Source organism: Alternaria burnsii, assembly GCF_013036055.1.
Source record: "Alternaria burnsii strain CBS107.38 chromosome Unknown 725, whole genome shotgun sequence".
NCBI lineage: Eukaryota > Fungi > Ascomycota > Dothideomycetes > Pleosporales > Pleosporaceae > Alternaria > Alternaria burnsii.
The window spans coordinates 540372-567904 of NW_024066123.1; the positions used below are offsets into that span (position 1 = coordinate 540372).

Consider the following 27533-nt stretch of genomic DNA (forward strand, 5'->3'; position numbering starts at 1 on the left):
CCAAGCGATTCTAGAGGGTAAAGTGGTTCACTGAAGATTGCGCAAGCTGTAGTGCGAATCTGCCACGCTTAGCGAAGCGTCGCCTGCCCCTGCGCTGGGGGAGTGCAGAGTGGATTCGAGCACAATGGCAGACGATGGCAGAAGCAATGCGGTGCAGGAGGCAGTCCAAGTGTACACGCGGAGAGCGACAGCGGAGGTAACGTCTGGGTGGGCAGGCGGATGACTACCAGAGGGAATGCTACGCTGATCTGACTGCTGTTGCGTGGTCGCAGGGCTTTTGGGCGGGTGGTGGGCGTTGTGGAGTTCTAGACATGTGGAAGCCGCGACAGGGCCGCGTCAACCCGGCTGAATTGGGTAAGCGCGAGTCGTCGTCGTCTTGCCCCATCCCTCAATCAATTACCCTCGTCCGCACCTGTCCAACCTACGACTCCACCACCTATCGACGACCAAAACCGTGTCTTCCAGCGCTGCATAGCCGCCTGCAACGAGAGAAAGAGACCTTCGACCTCTCTTCGCGCCCACGACCAGCAGAGTTCCCAGAATATCTGCCTGTGGCTATCTCGTTGCTGCGCCGCTGCCATCATCGGGCTGTGCACTGCCAATCCGCAGCCTGTCGACCACGCTATACACCCACGACGCCCCGTCACCCCGACACCAACACCTGAACACCCATCACCGCGCACAACGACATCGCGACTGCAGCTCGCACCTGCCCACGATGGAATACAACAACAGCGCCCACCGCGCTCACCAACAACAACATGTCGACACTGACAGGCTGGCTGCCGAGATGACGGAGCAGTTTCGTCACGTCCTCAGCACAAAGCGCATGAACGAACTCACATCACGATCATCGCAGTCACGCTCCTCATCGCCAGCACCCAGGGATTTCGGAACCCCCCAGCCGCCGCCATCGCAGTCTGCCCCGCCGGCGTACGCTTCCATCAAGAACATCCCGCTTGTCCCTGAGGCGCCCCGTGATGCGCGATCGCTCCGCTTCAAGAACATGCTGCATTCGCTCTCCAACATGCCCGTACGATGGGAGAACCCCGGACTACTCGACGAGGCCCTTCGCGTCATCCCGCTCGAGCAGATCTACAACGAGGCCGAAGAGGAGAGCCAAATACTGCAGGCCGAGGGCGAGAGCATGGGAAAGAAGGCTGCCTGGGGCTACCAAGACTGCGTCGTCCGCGCACTCCTCCGATGGTTCAAGCGATCCTTCTTCTCTTGGGTCAACAACCCGCCGTGCTCGCGATGCTACTCACCAACCGTTGCCGTTGGCATCACACCACCACTCCCTGACGAACAAGCCCGCGGTGCCAACCAGGTCGAGGCTTACCAATGCTCGCACGAGGGTTGCAAGAACTACGAGCGCTTCCCACGATACAACGACGCATTCGTCCTTTTGCAAACCCGCAAAGGTCGATGCGGCGAGTGGGCCAATTGCTTCAGCATGCTCTGCCGCGCTGTCGGGTCAAGAGTACGCTGGGTGTGGAACGCAGAGGACCACGTCTGGACTGAAGTCTACTCTGTGCACCGCAAGCGATGGGTCCACGTCGACGCCTGTGAAGAGGCATGGGACAAGCCTCGGTTATACACTGATGGTACGTTACTTCCTGCATATCCATCTCCTCCATCTACTAACAGAGTTTTCAGGCTGGGGCAAGAAGCTCTCATACTGCATCGCCTTCTCGGCTGACGGCGCCATGGACGTCACTCGCCGATACGTCCGCGATGCTAAGCACGCTGCCGAGCGCAACCGCGCACCGGAGGCAGTTCTTCTCCACATTATGGACGAGATCCGAGCAACACGACGCGCCAACATGTCCAAGCAGGACAAGTTCCGCCTGCAAGGTGAGGACATCCGCGAAGCCAAAGAGCTCCGTGCTAGCGTCATTTCATCAATTGCACACGCCGTCAGCAAACTCAGGCCCGAGGACATCATCAATGCCCAGGTCACTCGCCGCCTAGATCCAGATGCCCAAAAGGCATTGGAGGGTCGTATGAGCGGCAACGCTCAATGGATACGAGCACGCGGCGAGGGTGGACAGCAACAGAACCAGCAAGACCCCCGAAACCAGCATCCGCGCTGAACTCATCGGCGACCTCCACCTTTCATTCATCACACACGGTATCATTCCATCGCGCCATGCCTACAATGTCAGCCGAGTCTAGCGACAGTGCACTGCACCTAGCTCTCGAGCATGTAGAGTTCGATAGAAGCCGAGATACCCATCCGTCATGGCCCCGCGACATTCGTTACGCGGACGACACTCCCGCCTGTACAAACATAGAGCCTGGGATTCATCGTCATTTCGATTCATTTGCGCCGGCGTTCCAGGCGCAACATCCAAGAGACATATGCGATAAACTCTAATGTCTGCACCTACCTCATCAGAGGCTTTTCCTATTACTTTGGCGTCACTTTGGCGACCGATTTTCGTTGCTTCACTGCATTCTTCACTTCGACTTGTTTGTGTGCACGCGGGGGTTTGCGGCACTGTTTATACCATTTTGCCATTTTGGTTTACGATTTGCGATATCTCCTATGTCTTTTCTGTATGTTTACGAGCATTTTGGCACTTTGTACGCACGACGTATGAAGTTTCACGTTTCAGTCATCCGTCGCAATACTGCTGGCACTTTCAGAGAAGGATGTGCTGTACACGGGCGGTGTGGGGATCCGTGGCATAGAGACTGTTGTGGTGGTGTGTAAGAGGGGTTGACGCGCGTCCATGGCGCCCAAGATACAGGGCTTGCTGCATGGTTTAGTGCAATAGGATGCAAGATAGAAATCCAGAGCCAAGATTGGCGATGTTTCTGCAAACCACATGCACTGTTTCCACCCATTTTCCACCTCAACAAGTTGCGTGATTGCCCGACTAGGGTGAAAGCTGATCAAAGTCGGTAGGTGAAAGATTTGCGGGGACGCGCGTTAAGAGTACGCAGGCTGGGCTTAGTGCAGACGCGGCAACCGCAGTCGATACACTACCAGCACACGACAACGCTCGATGACTATGAAACAAGGTGCTTCGAGTCTTTGAAGCAAGAGATAGAGGATGCGCCTTGTAAAGCCTATGAAAATCACGTTGGAATATTATAGCGAGCTTCTCTCGATCACGTTTGCTTCCTGCACCTGGTCAGGAACACGGGAAAGAGATCTCCAGGGTCCACCCATCAACGTTGAAACATGCCCTTTTCAAACGTCCGTCAAACAAGATGAAGAAATCATGATGCAGGTAAAGCAAACGTCATATACAATGATAACCAGTTTCATCTGTATCATTCTGTTCGCACATGAGGATGAACGGTATTATGAATTGGCTACGCAGGTGAGATCAGCATCGTCAGGCGGGCCGTTCGTTTCTCCAGCTCTTTCCTAAACAAGTTAGTAGGCGCTGCTGCGCACAAGAGTCTAAAAATAACCCGTCCTTTGATATGTGATGACAGTCAGGCCGCCTTTCGCCAAGCAAAACTTGAGTTTGCTGACGAGGAACCATGAGGCTCTGCAACTGTGCCTCAACTCTGAAAAGTTTTGCCTGCTCGAACGTGGATGCACTGATTCAAGAGCCTTAGCGCAAAGCGCGGAAGAACGACGGCAGTACCTCGCACAATTACCAGACACCACTGCCTTGGGAGCAGTCTAGGCTGGAGACGTGTCGGGTGGGGTTGCGCCGGGCTGACGGTATCCTTGAGGGCTGAAACGCCTATATGAGGGTTCGTACTGTGAATAATTGTGTATATGCTTGGGTCAATCTTGGAGATGGGTGAGACAAGAACGAGATGATGAAAGATCGCGAGTAAACACGTTACTATGGTGATTGTGAAAGTAGTACTCAGATGGCACTGCATGTCCTCAAGACCGATATACCACCGCACTCAGGCCCAGCAACGCGCACACTGGTCGGCAGTGCTTCTGCGCATGCCAACAGCACACACGCCCTTATCCTACACAGCATAGTTGTGTCAGTCAGCACTCTTAGTGTCTTAGCTCATCAAAATCCACAACCGTCGCAAGCCCGCTGAGGCTGGTGAAGGCTAACCCAGGATCCGCCACTTGGATCCCGCCGCGCACAGACCTTCAGACCCCCAACTGTGTGGCCGCTCAGCCCCCTTCGCCTGGGCACATTGCCTTGCGCATTTCAGCTGCCGTGTTTGAGGCAGTTTGCAGTTTGTACAAAAGCTCGTGGCGACCCGCACATTATCATACATTTATCGTTCTGTCGTTTGACGTATAGCTTGATTCACCGACTCATATCCACGGGCGACCCAACCACGACCGCGGATCCACGATCGCTACTTCCCGTCTGCCAATTGACGCTGCTTCCTGAGTGACATCAGTCAGCCTTGCTTGGCTTACCACAACACCCACTCTCACCACCACCACCACCACCACCACAACAACACCAACAACAACAACAACCGCAAATATGGGCAAAGTCGGGCGCTTCGCGTGTATCCTCACGCCTATGTGCCTTACCCTCGCATCTTTAATATGCTTCGTCATTGTCATGCTAGGTCAAACGCCATGGTCGGGCAATAAAGCACCAGCAACAGCCTTGGGGCGCGATTTATACTTCTTCAAGGTATGCCTCACCACAACCCTACAAGCCTACTTATCTAACATACACGGTACAGGCGAATACTGGAAACATTACAGCCGACCCTGACACCATCGCCGACAAGATCCCCGAAGGCATCACACCAGACGCCGCAAAAGAGTTCCTCGCCGCTCTGAACGGCAAGCTCTCCTCGAAAGAACTCAAGGACTTCTACCAGGTCGGCCTCTTCTCCTACTGCGAGGGCGACAAGGATGCCGAGTCTGGCGAAGAAAAAATCACTTACTGCTCTGCGCGCAAGTTTCAGTTCCACTTCGATCCCCTGGCTATCTGGCAGATGAACAACACCAACATCCAGGAAGTTCTTGGCGACAAATATGATAGTGGCATGAACGCATACAAGAAGGCTGCTGGCTGGATGAACTGGGCTTTTGTTATCACTCTGGTTCTTACCGCTGTGGAGTTTGTAGTGGGCTTCTTTGCCATCTTCTCAAGGTGGGGCAGCCTTGTTACCACTGTCATCTCTACTGTGAGTCTTTCCTCTCTTTCCTCCTAGCCAATACCACTCTAACACCACACAGGCACAAACCATCTTCGCCATCCTCGCCGCCGCAACTGCAACAGCAATCTACGGTACCATCACCGGTGTCTTCAAGACCGTCCTCGAACCCTACAACATCGGTTCCTCCATGGGCAGCCAGATGCTCTCCGTCCTCTGGCTCGCCGTCGCCTTCTCCATTGGCTCCGGCTTCTTCTGGCTCATCAGCGTGTGCTGCTGCAGTGGAAAGAGCGGCCATAAGAAGATGGTCGTCGAGAAGACCCCTTACACATACGAGAGGGTTGCCAGCCCGGCATTTGGCCAGAGCGGGCACCAGATGTCAAGCTGGCCCAAGAGCCAGCAGGACCCGCCCAAGATGGGACAGCCAACGGCTTATGAGCCATTTAGGTCGCGCGTCTAAGTCTGAGGACAAAGGCACTACGTGGATTTGAGACGTTTTGGAACGTACCGTGGAAGTAAGAACGCGCGAGTTCTTTAATGACATGTACGACCATCTTTGCGGGAATTTATCTGGGTACTATATATACCCCAATGGCGTTTCTTTTTATAGCATCGTTATGGATACGGCCCCCCTGTGGCTTGAGGGCGTTTGGATAGCTTTGCACATATCGATATGAATCAACATCAATCATTCAAACCCACGTTCTTCGTACAATATTTCCAATGGCTTGCAGCTACCCTTTATCCCTTATTCTCCAACCGCGTTACAACAACAGAAATGACAACCGTACAGACAGCCATCATGTACGCAGAGACACCAAACCCGCCTTGTAGATCAAATTGGAACTTCCACCACAGAACGCCGAAGAGTAAGCTTGCTAGGAAAAAGATGAACAGGATAAGTAAAGAGATGATCTCACGATCCCAGCCCTCCAAGAAGTAAATACCCCATCCTTCCGCTGGCTGTCCCTTCTGCCCCTGGAGAACGCCACAGGTACGTTTTGGTAGTTGATTAAGAATCCAATCGTCCTCCTCATGGACATCGGCGGCGCATGTGAATAGACTCGCCAGGTACTCTGGTGGAATAGGAGGATGGGTTTTGGGTGGACTTGGGGAGTACTCGTACTCCACACCGACCTTATTAGGAGGTGGAGTGCATTCGCAGTATTTCCAGTTCGCAGGGTCGGCAATGCAGTATAAGTGGTGCTGTACATCTACACTGCCGCCCATTGGGAGCCGGAACTTGACGAAGACGATTCTTTGCACAGTTTTGAGCCGCGCGATGTTGAGGAAGCGGCCGCGGTGAGTGGCGTACTGTCGCTGGAGGAAGCGCAACAGTGTCTGATCCGTAGTGATTTCGTCGACACGGTCTTGCTTCACAATCTTGCGTCGTCGAGTGCGATGCATGCACATTGAGAGATGAAGTATTTTCTTTGTGATAGACGGGTTAGTAGAAGTTGAGCAAGAGGTTGTTGCGTATGGCGAGTTGTGCTGTGGTAGACATGATGGCGACGACTTCGAAGATCCTCCGAATGCCGTCCCTACTTTGGTGATTGCGTTTCGAAGCCATCGATCAGGACGCGGGACAATGTATTGCTGATTTCCAGATTGGCGATTGTGCGGTGCTGCGTGTACTTTGACGCCAGAAGAACGCTGCATGCGGTCTACTAGCTCAGCTATACCGCCTTCGCGAAGCTCCATTATGTCGCTGTATATGGAGTCACCACATCTCTAAGCAGAGTTTAGCAATTCACCTTGTGTCGTAAATATTCATTCTGGACGGGAAAAACTTACACATCGCCAACGTAGGCGAGTCTTGTTTTGGTCCAATGCTGGCTCAAGGAGCCCCATGTTCACTAACAGATGGTCTCTAGTAGAGAGCAAAATATCCAGATTCAGATGAAAACCGGTAGCAATAAGAAAGAATGCAAGTACTTCGCTGCAAGACATGCTCAAGGCTTGACTGACATCTCTGAACCATTCGTGCCAGGTCGATATCGTCTTTGACTGAGCCGGCGGCCCCAGGACGTCATGCTTGACAATACCTTCGTCGTCGCAGCCCAACGCCTCCTTTGTCACCGTTTCAGTTCGATCCGCTGGTGCCAGGTTAGGTATTACGAATGCTTGTAATTGATTGTGAAAGGTTTTGAATGCTTCGCTCTCAACTAAGAACTGTCGAAAGGTCACCAAATCCTCGAAAGCGTCTTCATTGACCGGATTTGAATCAGCGCCATCCTCCTCCTCGTCAGAACTTTCGTTGTTGCGTTCGCTGCGAGACAACTCCATACTTGCATGGACGATTTGCAATTTCTCGATGACAGATTTTGCTAGAGAAGCCGATTTTGCGCGCACAAGCCGGGATGCTAGATGCTCTAGTCTCTCTGTCGCTTCACCTTCTAAGAGGCCTGCGTATGCTCGAAATAGTCGGCGTAGGTTCCTTTCAAGCCTTTCGGGTCCGATGTTCTGGGCTTCTATAGCGCGTTTATACAGCGATGACAGTGCCTCGTCTTCGTAGAAGATAGAGAGTAAAACCTTCGTAGCTGTCGCAATTTGGACTTTAGAATAGCCGCTACCTTTTGATATGTCGGATGCCGATGATGCTAGAGACGCCACCGAAAAGATCGAAGCAACCGATGCTGCGTAAGAAGGTGGCCCTGACGCGCTGTCGTTGTAGTCCCACTCAGAGTTCTCAAAAGTACTTTCATTCACAAGTGTCGTCTTCAGCCAGCTTTCGACGGGGTGAGTAGGAAAAGGCCGAGTTTTTTCAAACTCTTCAAGCACATTCCTTGTAGTTCTTTCATCTCGTATCCCTCTTGCATCAACGCCTGGAGTCTCGGGCTCGACTTCGGGTTCAGGCGAAGGTGGTAGAGGAGGCGGAACTTCTTCCTGTGCACCTTTCTTGCCCTTTTTCTTCCAGGGCTTCATCGGACCAAACCAAGCCCAATCGTCCCAGAGGTCATCTTTCTTGCTCTTCTCGGCTTCGGCGGCGGCGGCAGCTTCCTCTTCCTCCATCTTCTTGAACTCGGCTTCCTCATCTTCTAGGCGTATAACATCTTCCCTTGAGATCTCGGATCGCATCCGATTGAAGATAGTCGTTGTATCCTCCGGACCCCATGGCAAATCGTCTCCTGGTGTGAAGTCCTCTGGGTCAGAAGGTGCTTCGAGTGCCTGTGTGAAGTTCTGATCCTCAAGAATCGTACCTACTGTCTGTTTGAATATATGATTGAGGTCCTGAGCCTCGGCGGATCCAGCGGCTTTAGCAGCTTCTCTAGCTTCACCTTCCAGTTGCTCCTTCTCTTCATGCCCCTTCTTTTCTTCAGCCTCTCGCTTAGGCGTCTTCGTCTTTATCCAATTCTTTCCCTTCTTCCTCTTGTAGAAACCAGACCCTAAGCTGCCCCATCCAGAACTTGCCTCAGCTTCTTCCTCTTCTGCGGCCGTACGTGCTGCTTCAGGTTCTTTAGCAGCACGCTCAGCTCCTTCTGCCGCAATACTTTCCTCTTCTTCACGCTGAATGCGTTCCTGTTCTAAGCGTCCCTCTTCTTCCTTACGCTTAGGACGCTCCCTCTCTGCTTGTTCAGCAGCTTCCTTCGCTGAACGTTCTTCCTCTCCCTTCTCACGGTCTCTCTTCTCTCTAGATAATTCTTTCTTCTCTCCTCCGCCAAATATAACGGCGCCCCCGACTAGGACCTCCTGAACACCGGCTTCTTGAGTATACGGTGTAGACGCACTGCCTTCCGCATGAGTGCTGTTAACTCCCTCTTCATGGAGCTTATCGCACGTGTGGTTAATTTGTGGTAGATGCGAGTCCTGCAGAAGTTCACCGGGAACTTCCGGAAGCCCATGAAAATCCCCGTAACTATGATGTAAATCTCCGAATGAAGGGTCAATAGAGAAAGGCTCTATCGCAGATCGAGGTGCTGTGTAAGTCTTATCTGCTCCCAGTTCGTCATTGTCATCAGCATTCATAGCGATGGATTCCGGCTCACGAGCTTCATCGGTGGCCTCGCGGCGCTCCCGGATTGCTTTCGTACGGTTGGCCAGCTTCTGTATCTCCTCCCTAGTCAAGACACGCAGAACCATCACGCAATCTATGCGCTCTTCGAAACGCTCCTTAGCTTCCTCTAAAGCCTCAGGGTTAACTAGGCGGCGATCAATCCTTGTCCATCGGGCTCCGATAGGAATGTCCTTGCCCTTTAAGGCGTCCTTGTGTGGTGCAACTCCCTCGCGGACGAGTGCAGGGTCCTCAGGGAACTTTTCGGTAGCTTTGCGAAGGATACTTTTAATAGGCGCAACGTGTCTTTCGGGAGGCTCATTATGAACTTCTTCAGCCGCAGTCTGTGTGTTTTCCATGATGGAAGGTAAGCGGGCAGGGCTAAATGTTTCGACCGAAGGCTCCCGCGGATAGCTGCCTGTGGCTCCACCGTTCCACTGCCAACCAGGTCTAACTGTCGCGAGCCGATTTCCGCCAAAGCCGGTGTCCCTTGGGCTGTTTGTGTTACCCCATTGCCAACCAGGGTCGCTTCCACTGGTGTCGATATGACGTGGAGGAGGCAGGGGTGGCGGTACTTCGGATCGTGCTCTAGGAATTCTCATTGCAGTCTCGGCGTCCTGAACTGCAGGTTGTTCGCTACAAGCTTCCTTTTTGCTTGTTCCTCCTCTGGAATTCTCAATTTTAGCTTCAACTTCGTTCGTGAGGTGTGCTATATCAAACCCCAAGGAACGGCTTTGGTCGGCTTGGTTGCGTTGAGAAGGAATTTCAAGCGACGTCCCGTACGTTGTATGATGGCCCTGGTGTATAGGATTATGACTGTCCGAATCAAGCAGACTGTACGAGGCTTTAGGTTCAGTCGCCTTGATATCTGCTTCCTTGGAAGTTTTAGAGCTGGAAGCCAATGTAGACATAGAAACTTCCGGAAAGCCCGTTCGCAAAGTGTACGAGGTTTCAGATCCTTCCGTGTCTGGACTAACAGCTGCTTCGGAGTCTGAATCAACAGCTGCTTTATTGGACTCTCTAGGACCAATAGATGACTGGTGGAATGGTTTGGTCGAAACAGAGATTGATGGGTATTTTTTGGTCTTGTCTTTTTTGGAGCCAAAGCTAATGATAATCTCAGGGTGGATAGGTCGTTGGCCATCCCGAGTAGAAGGGCGGCTGCCACTGTCCGATGAGCGGCGTGTTTGAACTAGATATGCTCCACTACTGGTAGGAGTTGGTGGGTTTGTGGGGGATATCTCAGCTGCTTTGTGGATCCGTTTGTGGAATGAGTCGCGGCTCCTCGGTAAGGCCTCAGGCTCAGCTGTGGTATCGAGCAAGCGCTGTTTTTCTGCTTTAAAACGGCGAGACTCCTCTCTAGCTACAGCACGGTCGTTAGGGGACTCATTTCGAACTCTTCGAACCCTATTCTGTGTGTATTCCATGTCCTTTACCGAACTATCCCGTTTCGTCTCTGTGCCGGTCGAAGGTAAGATTTTTTCATATTTTTTCATGGTTTTAGGAGGTTGATCTTGGTCAGAGTCTGTTGCGAAGGGATCAACATAGCTTTGGGGCCTCGCTGTACCGAAACGGCTATCATTCTGCAGTCGATGGGTCGGAAGCGCACTGTCGAAGTTACGCAAGTCCCATGGATCGTGCGATATTGAAGGCGACAGCATAGATGAAGCTGCGAAGGGATTCTCTAGACCACTGAAGGAAGGGGGTATAGATGACGGCGTCCTAGCGTATTTCTGGTCATAGTTCTTTGGAAACGACAACGGTGGAGGCGCACGTCTCCTTGAGCTAGAAGGTCGGTATGTCTCTGCAGACACCTGAGTATTAAGTGCTGGAGGGTTTGGTTGCGATATGATTGTGCGGCGCTTGCTGAGAGTTCGATCTAACTTGGCTGGACGTGGTGGTGTTGTAGATTGTGGTGCCTTTGCAGTTCGGGCTTCTAAGAGGGGTGACTTGGGGAGAAATTCGTCGTCTTGGTGGTGTTCTGAGGATTGAACGGTGTCCAGCATGCTTGCGATCCAATGGAGCCAGATAGCTAAGTCGAGAGCAGAAGAAATATATAGGAGATTGTGTTGGTGAAGGGACCAACCTCGAAGACGTGGTTTAGGTCGCCTTCGACCAGGCTGACGCTCGATGTATCAATCTACGCGCCTGCCTCGCAACCCCGCCCCACGACCTCCAGCACGAATCAGCCTCGCGTGCGCCACCACATACTCGGCTTCTGATAACATCGATTGATGCTTGGGATTGGATTGATTAGACTGGATAGAGCGATCTGCGACGAGGCTGTGCAATTGCTGGAGCCACAGAAGTCAGAACAATGCAAGCCAACTACAAAGGCTGTGACCTCTGTAACACAGCTGTGAACATTGTGGTGCTTGGGTACGTAATGGAGAAAATATTTGACAGAATGCCGATCGATTGTCAAGAATAGCGCATGATGCGCATTGTCGTGTTGGTTTATTGGAGAAGGCGCGGGGTCTTTATTGAGGCTGTATTGGGAGCCAGGCGGTCCACCGACATCTCACATCTGGCTTGAACATTGCCTGTTACTACAACTTGTGATATCTAGAATGATAGTAGAGAGAAAATTGGTGAGGAAAGCACAGCGGTGGATGGCGCTGCAGCTGGCGGCTGTGCGGGAGGCTCACAGTCGCGCCCAATTACAGAAACAAGCAATGCGCAGATTGTCTCCGTACCATCGTACCCATGCTTGAGACTTCCGCCCTCTAGAAAAAGTGAGCTTTCCGCCGCCAATAACGAGAAGACGTAAAACTGATCTACTCAAAGGGCCAATGTCCACCAGATGTTAAGGCCGAGAATTGCCAAGGCGCTAGTCTCTAAGCGATATCACTGCGTACAACCATCGTCATCAATAAGCGCCCTATGAAAAGCTCTACTTACGGTAAATGCAACTAGTTCGTCACTTCGAGAGCAAGCATAACAGTATTGTCTACCTCGCGGCGTTCATGCATGTGTGAGTCCGCGATAAGACATCCCAGTGCTTACACTATCCAGGCGGGATCTGGCTTTCCAACGAATAGGATAAGCTGCAGACAGCCACCTCCAATGGCGACATTGGATAGTTCAGCCTTTTTTTGTCAGCCGAACTGAACCTGGATTTTGGTACACACGGGATCGACTTACAAATATCGGAAACTTTATATGCCTTCGGACGAAACTTTGCGAATATCTCATCGAAAGGTCATCGTCAGGGTCTCCGTAATGACACCTTGCCAAATATGCTTCAGTGGTCTTTTAGGTGCTGATCACGCCTTCGTGTTGCTTTTCGAGAAGCATCGCGACCGGAGGGGTATCATCTTCGGGTAATGCATTGGCTTACATGGCTTGCACTACACCGATCCCAAGTACCAAGCAAACATATCTCGGACCTCTCCGCGCGGTCGTCCGTTTAGACAAGACCCTGCTATCTACTTACCTTACACATGCCGCAATCATTGGTTGGCGAATCATTAGATCTTACCTCCGATCACGTTTTATGTCCGCTTACTCCGCTAAAACCACACGCACATTCGTTGAACTACTGTCAGAAGAGAAGTCGACGAGTCGCAACACTGCAAAAACCGGGTCGAGCATGGATTCCCTGACTTCTGTCCTATAGTCTGCCGGTACGTGGTGGAGGGTAAGACTTACCCATGTAGATTGTGACTGCTTCAGGAGCTATCGGAGACATACACGAACAGTACGGCATATCCGTCTCTGACTCCGCTGACATATTGTGGGACTTTGTTATTCTCTTCTGCCAAGAGCCATACCTTCATGATGTGCAAGAAAATCTGACAAACTTCCGTGCTGGGCATGTAAGACATAGAGTTAATGTGGTAGCCGGAGTGAAGGATATAAGCCCACAGAACAGGCTCTCTGTGCCAGTACAACATCACCACGTTTCAGCCTTTTGTCCTACAAGCACGCTTCTCTTGACGGCTTCTCAACTTACCCTCACCTGCCGCTCCTGGGTCGCTGCTACTAGCGATATACATACTTCCTTGTCCCCCCTAGTATCTCCTTCCAATCGCACAACCTCTACAGTAACATCGCCAAAATGTCATACCTCTTCAGACATTCTAGCGTTGGGACCTTAGCACATTACATTAAGCATCGCAAATTCGACTATACCCGCACAACAGCAAAGCCGATATCTGCTTCATCGTCGACCGACGACCTCCCCTTCCCAAAAGAAGATGTCATCACAGATGCAGCTGTTGGAGCAGAGCTTAAGCAGCACCAGACCACACTTGTCGATTGGAATGGACCAAGCGACGCAAGCAATCCTCAGAACTGGCCTCAATCCCACAAAATACTTGTGACGGTCTTGCTCTGCGTCTACACCTTCGCCGTGTACGTCGGCTCCTCGATATACACGTCCTCACAACAAGCTGTCATGGACAAGTTTGATGTCAGCCACGTCGCTGCCTCGCTGGGTATTGCGCTCTACGTGCTGGGTTACGGTATTGGATGCCTGCTCTTCTCACCACTATCTGAAGTACCGGCTATAGGCAGAAACCCTCCGTATGCGATATCTGGTTTCTTCTTCATCATCTTGTGCATACCAACCGCGCTGGTGGACAACTTTGCTGGTCTGATGGTACTGCGTTTCCTCCTGGGATGTAAGCACAACCCCTTCTCGATCTACTTGTGAGATTCATACTGACTTCCTATCTTCACATTTAGTCATGGCATCACCCTGTCTTGCCACCGCTGGTGCGTCTCTCGGCGACATCTGGACCATGGCGGAGTTCCCCTTCGCTGTCGCCCTTTGGGCTGCCGTCGCAACCTTGGGACCTGCGCTCGGCCCGACTCTATCTTCATATGCCGTCAAGGACTTGGGCTGGCGCTTCTCGAGCTGGGAGCTGCTCATTATTGCCGGACCCGTATACCTCGCCATACTCTTGATTTTGCCAGAGAGCTCAGGACCCACCATCCTATACTACAAAGCAAAGCGCATGCGAGAGGATACCGGAAATCAAGAGTTGATGTCGGCCTCGGAGCGAAAGCAGAGGGACATGAAAGTTAGCAGCTTGTTGTTCGACGCGCTTGTCAAGCCTTGGGAGATCAACGCTCTGGATCCTGCTATCCTGTTCACCACGGTGTACATGGGCTTATGCTATGGCATCTACTACTCGTTCTTCGAGGTAAGTACCCATCTTGGTCAGATTACAGACAACACTGCTGACGCATCCATCTTAGTCTTTGCCTCTCGTGTATCCCGTCTACTACGGCTTCAATGCTGAGTCCACAGGCCTTATCTTCCTCTGCATCCTTCCAGCCTGTCTTTCTGCCTTTGCTGCGCATGTGCTATACCTCAAGTACCGCGTTTTCCCACGCCTTATGAATGGGACGTTCGGAGAACTCGAGAACCATCTATGGCCCGGTATGGTCGCCAGTCCTGTCATTGCAGTGGGCCTGTTCATCTTCGCATGGGCGTCCAGACCCTCGGTCCATTGGATGGTGCCTACTATTGGCCTTAGTCTTACATGTTTTGGCATCTACTTCATCGCTCAGAGTGTTCTGCTCTACATTCCCAACATTTACCCGACATACGCAGCCAGTATCTTCAGCGCCAATAGTCTGAGCAGAAGCGCGTTTGCATTTGCGGCGATCCTATTCGCAAGGCCCATGTTCCAGGGTATTGGGATCGATGGTGGTGTGAGTTTGCTGGCAGGCTGCATGGTGCTGTGCTCTTTGGGCATCTTTGCACTTTACAGGTTTGGCAAGACGTTGCGACAGCGGAGTCGCTTTGCTGTTGTCTGATGATAGAGATGTAATAAGTGTAGGGCTATCGGTTGCTGCTTAGTGGAGAACGGAAGGTTTTACTGTATGAATTAAGAAAGCGTGTACAGGGAACGAGTTTTCTGATACCTAATGAGTAATAATAGACATATGCGAACTTAATATCACTGAGTCCATCGCTATAGTTTCTGCAAAGGCAATGTGAAGTCTGCTTAAGCTCGCAAAGAGTTTGCCGCGCAGTCGTATTTGATAAGGATCGGCGAACGCCAGCTCATGATTTGCGCCAGCACCCGCCGCGGGTCTGCAAATCACCTCCAGGGCTCGTACCGATTGCGCAACTCACCTCAGTCCCTGGATTGCTCGCAGCACGTAACATTTTAGTCAAAATTTCACCAGGACAGGCTTCAGTGCAGTATGTTCGCATTCTAATTCCAGCCTACTCGCCAGGCAGTCTGCAGAAGTGTGCTCGTCTCGAGGTCGCATCCTCCCAAGATCTGCATACTCATGATAATGGGCTTCGGCGCTGCAGATGAGTCAGAGCACGACAAGTCTCTGCCTTACAACTCATGTTGCTCTGCGCTTTCGATGGCTCCCGTCATCCTCAAACCACAGGTCCCATAGCAGCGCGTGTGCTAGCTCCCTGGACGTGTCGTTTTCGCGAATTCGATGGATAGCGTTTGTCGCGGACCTCCCGCAGGAAAAACTGGTCCGAGGCTAGACCCACCACATGTCTCCACCAAGAATAACCTATCGTCAGTCTTGGCTCATCAGACGGAGAAGGAACATCAGGCGGATAAGATGATATTCGAAGGGATCATCCGAAACAACAAGACTAGAGCGCTCGAGAATATCTCGTATTTGTATAATATGTTGCCTGCACCAGGAGCAAGGGCGGGCGGGCGGGGAGAGAAAGAGACCCTCGTTGAAGGATGCGATTCTGACAGGGCTGAAAGTGCCTGTCCCAAAACGGCATGGTTAACGCTCGGTGCCCCTGACTTAACCATCGCTTGAGCCGTAGCCGACGCCTCTTCAATCACAACCAACACCAGTTTACTCGGACTCGTTCCCCCATTGGGATGAAACCACTGCACCCAAGCCGCCATGAGAAGATTCCTGCAGGTAGCCACCCAAAGACCCGGTGTTTACATTATCCCGACTGCATATTCAGGAGGCCATTGTGGTACCATACCATTCTCTGGCCAGCTCAACCGGCATTGCCGATCCATCGCAAGATGTAAATCATCACGAGCAGAAGTCACTGTCTTTATGTGCCAGCTCGTATAATGCGACAAAGAATAACCACGCCACCGGGACGCAGGACCGACTGACCGTTCTGAGCCATTATTCCAGGCACCACCCACCCTCCTTCCTTTTGCTGACGCTCGAAGGAACCCTCTCTACGATTTAACCGAGATTGATGCTATCGATACTCAGACACGGCCCATTCACCGGTCTTGAAGCTAGGGTAAGGCGTCACATGGAAGCGTTTCCAAAAGCCATGTTAATGCTTAGCGCTCGCGCAGGCGCAGGTACAGTTGGAGGCCCTACGATACTTCAGACCGGAAGCGGCTAGAATCCAGGCACCTCTACCAATGGCATGGAACTACGGCAGCCATCGTCCTGTTTCTGCAGGTACACGATGCCGTCTCATTCTGCACGATGGGCTTCATGCTACTAGGCGGCACAGTCAACGTCCGTTCCATCTCGCTCATGCAGGTACAGCCCTGTGGGCCAAGACTAGATATAGCGCAATCTCCCATGTCCTCTTTTCTCATCGTCAGTCGCACTGCTTTCCAGTTCGTCGTCAAGTCACTCTTTCGAGACTACATCCTAATTGCAGCATTTTTGCTTGCGTCCTTTCGTTGAGTCCGCTCATCACGATCTTTACTGGCCTCCGGCCGTCCTATCATTGAAAATTGCATATCGTTGCTAATACTGTTAATCCCATAATCATGTCCCCCTCAACCTTCACTCGCGCTGCTTTCGCAGCTGGGCTTCTTGCCTCCGGTGTCTCTGCGGCTTTCGACAATGCTGCTAAGACGAACATTGCTATGTACTGGGGACAAGGAAATGCTCAGATCCCACTGTCCGAGGTCTGCGCTGATCCTAACATCGATATTGTCAACATTGGCTGTAAGTAATGATATATCTTCATCAGTGGATCAGGGTTGTCCTCTAGACTTGGAAGCAATGCTAATGGCATTGAATGACAGTCATCAACGCATTCCCTTCAGTAGTAGGCTCATACCCGGGAAGCAACCACGCCAACGCGTGTGGTAGCGAAGTATACTACGACCCGGTTCTGAAGAAGGACAGCAAGCTTTACAGCTCATGCCCTGGCGTGGGAGATGCTATCACTGCTTGCCAGAAGAGCGGCAAGAAGGTCATGCTCTCTCTTGGTGGTGGTTGGCCTACTGACTACTATCTGCCATCCCCTGAGGTCGCTCAATGGACCGCCGAATTCCTGATCAAAGCCTATGGTCCTCCCACCGCTGCCTGGAAGGCGGCTGGTAGGCCTCGTCCTTTCGGCGATGCGGTCGTTGACGGTTTCGACCTCGATCTCGAGGCGCAGACTTACGACATGCCTTCAGCTGAGTACATTTACAAGAACTACGACGTCTTCGGCAAGTACGTCAAGAGCAACTCGAAGATGCTTCTCTCCGCCGCTCCTCAGTGCGTTGTCCCAGACGTCAGGATCTCACCGGTTCTCAAGGCCGTCCCCTTCGACTTTATCTTCACTCAGTTCTACAACACCCGAATCTGCTCTGCCGCTCAGGCCGTCCAAGACATCAAGGACAAGAAGACTAGCACCTTCACTTTCGACAAATGGATCTCTGAGATCAAGGCCTCTGCGAACCCCAACCTCAAGTTCTACATTGGATTGGCCGCAGGTCCGGATGGTCTCCCCACGCACAAGGAAGACTACCTCACGCCCGAAGATGCGAACACTCTGATTACGAAGTACAAAGGCAACACCAACTTCGGCGGTGTGATGCTCTGGGAGGCCTCCGTTTCCGTCAGGAACCCAACATACGGGCGGTCCTACGGTACTTGGATGAAGTATGCTGTCGAGGGTACTTTCTTGCAGAACTACAATCCCATCGTGTCTTCCAGCACCAGGTCTTCAACAACATCTACTAAGACCTCGACCACCAAGACACCTTCCAGCACCCCTGTTACTTCTACCAAGACCTCATCCACGAAGAGCTCGTCCACCAAGATCTCGTCCTCTACTCCCATCTCGAGCAGCAAGATCCCTTCCAGCACTCCTACCCCCAGCACCATGATCACCAGCAGCAAGACCTCATCTTCTGCTCACATCACCTCAAGCACGGTTTCTTCGTCTGCATACCTCACCTCCAGCTCGATTTCCAGCAGCAGCAGCAGCAGCAGTAGCTCAGCATACGAAACTGTCTCTACCAAGAGCGCCAGCTCCGTCGAGACTGTTAGCAGCACTCTGATCGAGCCATCTTCCATCGCGACAATCTCTGCGTCTGCCTCTAGCAGCGAGTCAGCCTACGTGCCTTACCCGACTGAGACCGCCAGCTCTGTTGAGACCATCAGCAGCTCCGCGACTGAGTCTTCTTCCATTGACACCATCTCTGCCACAAAGGAGGGTAGCTCAGTATACGTGCCTTACCCGACCGAGACCCCGAGCTCTGTCGAGACTGTCAGCAGCACCTTCATTGAGCCGTCATCCATTGCCACAATCTCTGCATCCGAGACTCTTAGCAGCTCTGTCTACGTTCCTTCCTCAAGCGAGACCTCCACCTCAACCGACAAGTACCCCACTGACACTGTATCCGCGACCACATCGGGCGACATGTACCCTACTGACACTGTCTCCGCAACTACCCCTGAGGGCATCTCTTCGACTTCTTGCAGCACCTCCAGCGTTGCATACCCCACTGGCGCCAGCTCCAGCGATGTCTACTCGGTGTCATCTGGTGTCTACTCTACTGCATCCCCAGTGTACCCCACCTCAACCTACTCTGCTAGCAAGGGTGCGGACTACCCCGAGTATCCTGCTGAGAGCTCCAAGAGCGACGCTGAGTCAAGCACTGGCTATGACAGCGTTCCATCGGTTACGAAGAAGCCTGATTACTCTGAGTACTCCAGTGCTCCTACTGGCTCCACCACCGCCACTGTCATCACTAGTAAGTTTATGGCGAGCCCAAACATCCACTTACTATTCGCTAACATCTGATAGCTACCTACGTCGATGTCTGCCCTACTGGTTTGACTACCGTCACCACCACATACTGGACAACCGTCTGCACCAAGTGCGCCGCGAAGCCCACCGGCTCGGCCGACGTACCTGAAGGTTGGACCACCAGTGTCTACACTGCCAGCACCGTTACCGTGACTCTTACCAAGCCCATCGTCACGCCTACCAGCATGCCCGCATACCCATCGTCCGCTCCTTCCGTTGCATACCCCGCGGACTACCCTGCTAAGCCCGTGTCCTCTGGCAAGCCTGGATACCCTGCCGTCCCTGAGGCGTCTATGCCCGCATACCCAGCTGCCCCTAAGCCCTCCAAGGCTGCCGAGCACCCAGCTGTTCCTGAGACTTCCAAGGCCGCCGAGTACCCATCTGCTCCTCAGGAATCCATGCCCGCCTACCCTGCCGTTCCTGAAGCCTCCAAGGCGGCTGAATATCCTGCCATGCCCGAGGCACCCAAGCCAGCTTCTTCCTCTGCCGCCGCTGGCTACCCATCTGCACCCATCGCATCCGAGTACCCCAAGAAGCCTGTCGAGCAGGAGGTGACCAGCACCGTCCGCGTTACCTCCACCCTCTCTAAGGTCGCCGTTCCCACCTACGCTCCCGCTCCTTACCCAACGGTCAGCGCTGGAGGTGTGCCTTACGTCCCTGCCGGCTCTGCCAGCAGCTACGCCCCTATGCCTACTGGCACTGGTGTTGGTTCCGCCTACCCTTCTATGCCGGCGGAGTTCACAGGTGCTGCTAGCCGTGCTGGCGCGGGATTCATGATGGTTGTTGGTGTTGTTGGTGCCGTTCTTGTTCTATAAATTTGAGATGTGATGGTTGGAGAGTTGTTCTGATGTTTACGTTTCTCATGTCATTTCGTACGTTTTTTTTAGATACCACTATACGTAGTTGTATGTCATGCGAGTACGCGCGATTTTCGCTCTCTGTTGCTTGATTAGTCCCTTGATGATGCTCCTCGTGTCTGGACGTCCATGTAGACGCGTTCGCAATCCTCAGCTGTGAAGAAAGTTCGGAACATAGCGATCTGGCAATGGCTTATTAATGATGCAGACGGAAGACGAGGGTTGCGGGTCGGCAGCGGGAGGCCGCGGGGGAGAAGCTTGGAGCTTCGAAACGTGGTGGAGACAGCCCAGTCACCTTTCGTCATTCCCTCGCGAACACCAAATCCACGCAAACGCGCAGCCTTTGTCGACGCAACAAACTCGACCGTCAGAGCGCCGCGATGCCCATACAGAAGCCATTCCACTTACTTATCATTCCACCTGACTGAAACTCGCAGCCTCACCTTGCGTTCGCCTAGCTGTTTGTAGAAGCATCACCCTTCACCTAGCATTTGCCTCTCCGCTCCTTGCTCGAGCGACTCTCATCAAACCCATATAAGCTCCTGGAAAGATATACAACGTGTCAAAATGAAGTACACAGTCTACGACCGCTTACTCAAGCGCGAAGTCGGACAGCAGCCCAGAAAATACTCCGACATTCGATCCATATACGGTGATCGCAAATGGATTAACGACCTTGACATCGTGAACGAGCTAGAAGGCCACAACGGATGCGTCAATGCTCTGAGGTATGCCGTTGCCCTACATGAACATCAGTAACACGACCTGACTCTATTAGTTGGTCAACTTCAGGCCGGCTACTTGCCTCTGGCTCTGACGACCATCGCATCAATATCCACTCGTACCACCCCGAATCGTCCACCTCGCAGTTCAGCCTCACCACTTCTATCGAGACGGGTCACCGGTCCAACATCTTCTCGGTGAAGTTCATGCCCTACTCGAACGATGGCACCATTGTCAGCGCAACAGACGATGTAAGGATATTCGATATCGAACACTCAGGGCACTCGGCCCTCCGGTCTACTGGCAGATCCAACAGCGGAGGAAGTGCAGGCAGAGCACGCAGCAGGGTGACGCTCACAGAAGCTGACACCAACGCAAAAGCATTCCGTTGCCACACCGACACTGTCAAGCGCATCGTCACAGAAGACAATCCCTTCTACTTCCTTACATGCTCGAACGACGGAGAAGTACGGCAGTGGGATGTACGGCAACCTTCAAGGGCATATCCGCCTGCACGAGACACCATGCTACCTGCGTGGGCGAGAGACGAAGACGCTTCAGACAGCATTCCGCCGCCGCTCATCTCGTATGGCAGGTATGGACTGGATCTCAACACAGTATCTTGCTCGCCTAGTCAGCCGCACTATATCGCATTGGGTGGAGCGCATCTCCATTGCTTCTTACATGATCGACGTATGCTCGGCCGTGACATCAACAACGAGCGGGGATCCAGACTTTCTAGTCCAGGAAACTGGAGTGAGAATGATGAAGAGCTGTTAGGAAAGGCAACACAATGCGTCAAGAAATTTGCGCCTAACGGGAAGCGTCGCATGAACAGAAGCGATGGCGGTCACATTACAGCATGCAAGATTAGTGATGCTGAGCCAAATGAGCTCATCGTGAGTTGGTCTCAGGATCACATTTACAGTTTCGACATCCTGAGGGCCCCGGACGCTAGAGAGAATGTGAAACCCGTCAAGACGTCAAATAGTGGATCTGGCCATCGTGTGAAGGACACAAGTAGGAAGCGCAAGCGACCAAAGTCTAGCACCTTGTCACAAGAAGGTGTGGAGAGAGCAGAGTCAAGAGCACGAACTGCAAGCGCTGACGAGGACCTGGCACTCCGAGTGACCTACGGGAATGGTCAAAGTGAAGATATTCGCATTCATCCTCCTGCCGAGAACCGCATGACCCAAGAAGAGTTGAACGATCTGCGAGCATCGGATCATTACCGTATTGCAAGTACAACTGTCAAAATAGCGAAACATGTCTTCGAGCTTGGAGAGCTCGGTGAGTCTGGTCTTCGACTTGCATGCACATCTATCGTGGGTCTGGCGCATTCAATCTTGTCCGACATGGATGACATAGACAGAACTTGGGGCTATCCAATCGACCCAGATCCCGTAGACGTCGCAGTTCAAAACAAGCTCCGCGACAGCAGAGCGGCCTCTCGTCGCTTCGTGCAAGCAGCTGGGACGTTGACCCGCGTACTGGGAGGACAGCTCTTGGCCGGGTCCAGCTCTGATGCACTGATTGCTCAGTATTTCGCGTCTATACAACCGGCGCCTCGAGAACGCGAGCTTCCACAACATGAACAGTTTGGATATGATTTCCTGAAAGCTATACTATTGTGGATTGATAGTGGCCCTGCTGCAGTCGTGGAGGGGTTTTCGCGTCGAAGTGGCAGCGCTCGCTTCCCGATCCCATATGATTCTGATTTGGACGCTATACAGGAGCGATTGATTCCATATCTGCTTGAATTGGCAAGCGATGATAGCATCGTCAACGTGGATGCTTCCAAGTTCGAGACAGACACTACTCGGATATTGTTCGACTCCGAATTCGAGGCTGTAGATACCTTCGGTCATGCACTTAAAGTACCCTTTGCTGACCTCACTGGCGAGAGAGATCCAACATCAGAATCAGAATCTTCTAGTGAGCCCACGCAGACGCGAGCTGCAGCAAAAAGGAGATGGGTGTATCAAGTTGGGAGGGGTGTGCTACGCAATGCAGCCAAGGATATCAAGTTTGCTTTTGTGGATCGCGCCTATGGTGGTCAGGGTATATCAGATAAGACGATCAGGGCGGAAGAGAAAGCATTGAGGGAACGACAAGAGGAAATTGATACTACAGTAGATGAGGGGCCGGTTCGAGATGCGGAACTTGTCAGCACAGCAGCACGAGAGAACAGCGTCCGGGAAGAGGCTACTCTAAGCGCTTCTCATGCGAACGAGTCGGAATCAGTGGTCGTTGAGAGTGCTGACGAAGAGGATGAAGAAGAGGATGATGATGATGATGATGATGACGACACCGACGGTGATGCAGACTCAGACGACGGAGAACAGGAAGACGATGACGACTCTGACTCCGTCGACGAAGAAGGACTTCAACGTACACGATCTGGACACATGCTCTGGCGATCAGACTTCAGCCGCAGTCGTTACAGGCGATGGAGAGTCGAGCGCGACGTCCCTTGTGTACCCCATACACGTGTCTACACTGGCCATTGCAACGTCAAGACAGTCAAGGACGTGAACTATTTCGGCCTGCAGGACGAATACGTCGTCAGCGGGAGTGACTCTGGGCACGTTTTCATTTGGGACCGCAAAACAGCAGAGCTTGTCAACATCTTGGAGGGAGATGGTGAGGTGGTGAATGTTGTTCAGGGTAAGTTTCGTATACTCAAGTATAGAGAGAGGAAAGAGTCTAACACAGTTTGAACAGGTCACCCCTACGAACCCACAATGGCAGTTTCTGGTATCGACCACACGATCAAGATCTTCTCTCCAGACGCCCACCTGCAGCGTAACGCACGCAAAGGCGTCGGTGTGCAATCATCTGATCCAGGTTCCTTTTCCAGCCTCAATTTCGGCCGCAGACGGCGTAATCGTGCCGCCGAACCCTCCACTGAGGCTACTGAGAGTGAGCCTGCAGTCGACGCTCCCAGCGACAGCGACGACGAAGTTGCGCCTGGTGGACTGAGCAGTCGAAAGAGGATGCACCAGAGTTATCAGATTACGAGCCAGAATGATATGGATAGGAAGGGCGGGAGGGATGATTATTTCATCAGTCAGGCTGTTTTCGCGCAGTTGGCGAGGCATATTGCGAGGGGGCAGGGTGGAGGTGAGGAGGGAGGAGAAGGCGGGCCGGTTATCATTACTGAGGAGAATTGTAACATCATGTAGTGTATATATGGGAATGCATATTTGAACGAAGTTGTCATGTTTTCGTCTGTCTGGCCGTCAGAAGAAGTTTGTTGGCGCGCAATAAACATTCATGTGTCCCCTCCAAGCTTTACTCCTATTCGTGAAGGTCATCTATCGCATACAAGAGCCGCTTCACTTCGTGAGACAAGCATGGGAAATAACTGCAACGTCATATAGGTAAGAATAAAAGTCTGAATGACATTTCCGTATTCATTGCACAGCCACCAAGCCAATTATATAGGCGCAATACAATGTCGTTGCGCCCTCCTAAACTTTTACTCCTATCTTGGAAGATTAAGCCCAGCATCCGCGATGCAATTGTCTGTATCCCCCTTCTATGAGGCCTTCTTCTGCTTGGCCTTGAGCGCCTTCTTCCGGTTGCTCCTTATCATGACTACCGAGAGGAAGCTACCGACGACGGTGGTACCAAGGATGATGAGGATGACGGGGATGCGGATGGCCCAGACGCGTGGCAGGAAGAGGGAGTGAAGGATGTGGTCGTCATCCACGAAGGGCTGTATAGAGTTAGGAAATGTTGCAGAACCAAGCAGGAGTATAAGAACATACCATGAACAGAGTCCACACGGTGTAGTAGACGAAGATGGCAGTCGCTGCGACGAGCATGCTTAGACCTACAAGGCGATCGGCCTTTCTATTGTCAGTGACCATATTTTTTCCACCCGAGGGACTGCAACATACCATTGTGGAGTTTGGCGAAGGAGTGAACGAGTGTATGAGCTTGGAGTATTTGGTGGTTGCAATCACCTCGCTGTCCCTTCCCCCCCAAAGTCGCGCCAAGCTAAGGACCCCTGTCGGTGAAATCGCGGCCCGTTCGCCGCAACCTTGGATCGCCCAACCGCCTGCGAGCTAAACTTTTGCGAAGCGCGTCACTCACGCCTCACCACCGACATACTTCACCCTCGACACGACCCGCTGACCGAGAATGGAAGTCGCATCTGCCGTTCGACTGCCTTCGCCGGAGCCGGAGCTAGACGACGACGCCAAGGAAGTTCCGCGCAAACGCGAGCGCTCACCATACGACGGACCGAGTGCTGGGCCATCGAAGAGAAGTAGGAGAGATGATGAAGAGGATGACCGTCGCAATGGGGGCTCAGGCCGTCGCCCGGCGCCAAAGCCCACGACCGACGACCTTGCCGAGGATGACTCGCGATTGAACCTCTTCAAGAATGCCTTCAGCGCGAACCGCAAGCTGCCGGTTGACGATTCAAAGACACGTGCTGGAGGCGCGTATATTCCTCCTGCGCGACTGCGCGAGATGCAAAAGTCAATTACCGACAAGAAGAGTCCCGAATTCCAGCGCATGGCTTGGGAGGCGCTCAAGAAGTCGATCCAGGGTTTGATCAACAAGACGAATACGGCAAACATCAAGATGATAGTGCCGGAGCTGTTCTCGGAGAACCTGGTGCGCGGCCGCGGTCTGTTCTGCAGAGCTATCATGAAGGCGCAAGCAGCCAGTCTGCCCTTCACGCCCATCTACGCAGCCATGGTCGCCATTGTCAACACAAAGCTGCCTCAAGTCGGCGATCTGCTGGTTCGGCGTTTGATTGTGCAGTTCAGGAAGGGCTTCAGGAGAAACGACAAGGCTGTCGCGCTATCGAGCACTATGTTCCTTTCGCACCTCGTCAACACACAAGTCGTCCACGAGATCTTGATCGCCGAGATCCTGCTTCTCCTGCTCAACAAGCCCTCCGATGACTCCGTTGAGATCGCAGTCGGTATCATGAAAGAGGTCGGTGCTTTCCTCGACGAGATGAAGCCTGCGATCGCCAATGCCATCTTCGACCAGATGCGCAACATCCTCCACGAAGCCGACATCGACAAGCGAACACAGTATATGATTGAGGTTCTCTTCGAGGTTCGGCGCACAAAGTACAAGGACAACCCTGTCGTAAGGGAAGACCTGGATCTGGTGGAGGAAGAGGATCAGATTACCCACAACCATACGCTTGAGGGCGATTTGAAGGTCGAAGACGGTCTGAACATCTTCAAGGTTGATCCGGATTACGAAGCGCATGAGGAAGAGTACGCGAAGATCAAGGCTGAGATTTTGGGCGAAGAGGAAGGTAGCGATGAAGACGAATACACGGATGCATCGTCTGAGGATGAGGAAGACGAGGAAGTGAAGGCCATGGATGTCAAGGACCAGACCAATGCGGACCTCGTCAACCTGCGCCGAACTATTTACTTGACCATCAAGAGTAGTGGTGGTTTCGAGGAGTGTGTGCACAAGCTTATGCGCATCAATCTACCACATGGTCTGGAAAATGAGCTCACAACGATGATCGTCGAGTGCGCAAGTCAGGAGCGCACATACGAGAAGTTTTATGGCATGATCGGAGAGCGCTTCTGCAAGCTGAACAGGATGTGGACCGACCTTTTCGAGGAAGGATTCGCCCACTACTACGAGACTATCCACCGCTTCGAGACGAATCGCCTTCGCATCATCGCACAGTTCTTCGCCCATCTGCTAGCGTCTGATGGTATCGGTTGGCACGTCTTTCAGGTGGTCAAGATGACGGAGGAAGACACCACATCCAGTTCACGTATCTTCGTCAAGATCCTGTTCGAAGAGCTCCTAGCCTCACTCGGTCAAAAGGTAGTTGTAGAGCGATTCAAGGATCCTATGCTACAGGACAGTCTTACTGGTATCTTCCCCACGGATGCAGACGACCAGAGCAAGACACGCTTCTCAATCAACTTCTTCACCGCCATCGGTATGGGTGTGCTTACCGAAGGCATGCGCGACTGGCTCAAGAACAGTGCGCCCAAGCCTAAGCCACTTCCCGAGCCAGAAAGCGACTCAGACGATCGCAGTGTCTCATCAAGATCAAGCTACACTTCAAGCAGCTATTCGCGATCACGCAGCCCAGTTCGTAGAAGGCGCGACGACTCAAGATCTAGATCCAGATCTAGCTCAAGAGGCCGTTCATACACACGCAGCCCTTCGCCAGCTCGCAAACGTGGAGGTCGTGGCAGAAGCGGGTCTTACAGCTCCGCATCCCGCTCTCGATCACGATCCCGTTCCCCAGCACCCCGCAAACTCAGGAGCAAGCGCTCTTACTCATCCTCCCTTTCTCGATCACGCTCCCCGGCACCCAGAAAACGTGGTCGCAGCCCCTCATCTTCGGTATCCCGGTCTCGTTCCCCACCGCCAAAGGGCAGATCAACACGTCGCGGACGTAGCCTATCTGGCTCCATATCCCGCTCTCCTCCTCCACGCCGTAGTCGCAAGTATTCGACGTCTCCGTCTCGTTCGCCATCACCTCCTCCACGTCGTCGTCGCGATTCTAGTAGTCCGCCTCCCAGGCGTAGACGCGCGTCGAGCAGTCCACCACCGTCCAAAGGGAAGGGGAGAGCGAGGGATGTTAGTGATAGTCCGCCGCCGCGCCGCAGGAGGGATTCTAGTAGCCCACCGCCCGAGAGGGGCGTTAATGGAAAGGGGAAAGCGATAAAGAGGGAATACAGTGAGAGTCCGCCGCCAAGGATTAAGAGGGATGATAGCAGTCCGCCACCGAGGAGAAGGAGGGACTCGTAGTTTGAGTTCTGCAGCTTTTGATAAGAGTGGAGAGAAAATCGTGGGTTCCATGGCAATGGGCGTTATATCGTTTTACGGGGAGGAAGAGTGTATGGAATGGCAGCGTTTGCATTGTACATTTACTGGAAGCATAGTTGCGAGATTGAACGAAAGCAAGTTGCGGCAAAACCGTGGTATTAGT

The 27533-nt window shown here is 52.7% G+C and overlaps 7 protein-coding genes across 7 annotated transcripts; 5 read left to right on the top strand and 2 right to left on the bottom strand.

The window, feature by feature from the left end:
- Positions 1-718: 718 nt before the first annotated feature.
- On the top strand, positions 719-2093 carry GT037_009802 (uncharacterized protein; the record flags this gene model as incomplete). The annotated part of the gene is made up of 2 exons (XM_038934849.1): positions 719-1604; positions 1657-2093. 2 exons carry the CDS (start codon positions 719-721, stop codon positions 2091-2093), a joined length of 1323 nt encoding a protein of 440 aa, XP_038782650.1.
- Positions 2094-4430: 2337 nt separating this feature from the next.
- GT037_009803 (uncharacterized protein) lies at positions 4431-5518 on the top strand (the record flags this gene model as incomplete). The annotated part of the gene is made up of 3 exons (XM_038934850.1): positions 4431-4586; positions 4639-5088; positions 5141-5518. 3 exons carry the CDS (start codon positions 4431-4433, stop codon positions 5516-5518), a joined length of 984 nt encoding a protein of 327 aa, XP_038782651.1.
- Positions 5519-5799: 281 nt separating this feature from the next.
- On the bottom strand, positions 5800-11055 carry GT037_009804 (uncharacterized protein; the record flags this gene model as incomplete). The annotated part of the gene is made up of 2 exons (XM_038934851.1): positions 5800-6789; positions 6853-11055. The coding sequence occupies 2 exons, from the start codon at positions 11053-11055 to the stop codon at positions 5800-5802; spliced, it is 5193 nt and encodes a 1730-aa protein (XP_038782652.1).
- A 2054-nt stretch (positions 11056-13109) lies between these two features.
- On the top strand, positions 13110-14818 carry GT037_009805 (benomyl methotrexate resistance protein; the record flags this gene model as incomplete). Its single annotated transcript, XM_038934852.1, has 3 exons — positions 13110-13674; positions 13739-14199; positions 14255-14818. The coding sequence occupies 3 exons, from the start codon at positions 13110-13112 to the stop codon at positions 14816-14818; spliced, it is 1590 nt and encodes a 529-aa protein (XP_038782653.1).
- Positions 14819-16749: 1931 nt separating this feature from the next.
- On the top strand, positions 16750-23775 carry GT037_009806 (wd and tetratricopeptide repeat-containing protein; the record flags this gene model as incomplete). Its single annotated transcript, XM_038934853.1, has 6 exons — positions 16750-16930; positions 17011-18954; positions 19008-19754; positions 20418-20595; positions 20646-23257; positions 23315-23775. The coding sequence occupies 6 exons, from the start codon at positions 16750-16752 to the stop codon at positions 23773-23775; spliced, it is 6123 nt and encodes a 2040-aa protein (XP_038782654.1).
- A 356-nt stretch (positions 23776-24131) lies between these two features.
- On the bottom strand, positions 24132-24465 carry GT037_009807 (dolichol phosphate-mannose biosynthesis regulatory; the record flags this gene model as incomplete). Its single annotated transcript, XM_038934854.1, has 2 exons — positions 24132-24311; positions 24364-24465. 2 exons carry the CDS (start codon positions 24463-24465, stop codon positions 24132-24134), a joined length of 282 nt encoding a protein of 93 aa, XP_038782655.1.
- A 274-nt stretch (positions 24466-24739) lies between these two features.
- On the top strand, positions 24740-27352 carry GT037_009808 (mif4g-domain-containing protein; the record flags this gene model as incomplete). The annotated part of the gene is made up of 1 exon (XM_038934855.1): positions 24740-27352. One exon carries the CDS (start codon positions 24740-24742, stop codon positions 27350-27352), a length of 2613 nt encoding a protein of 870 aa, XP_038782656.1.
- Between the last annotated feature and the right edge of the window lie 181 nt (positions 27353-27533).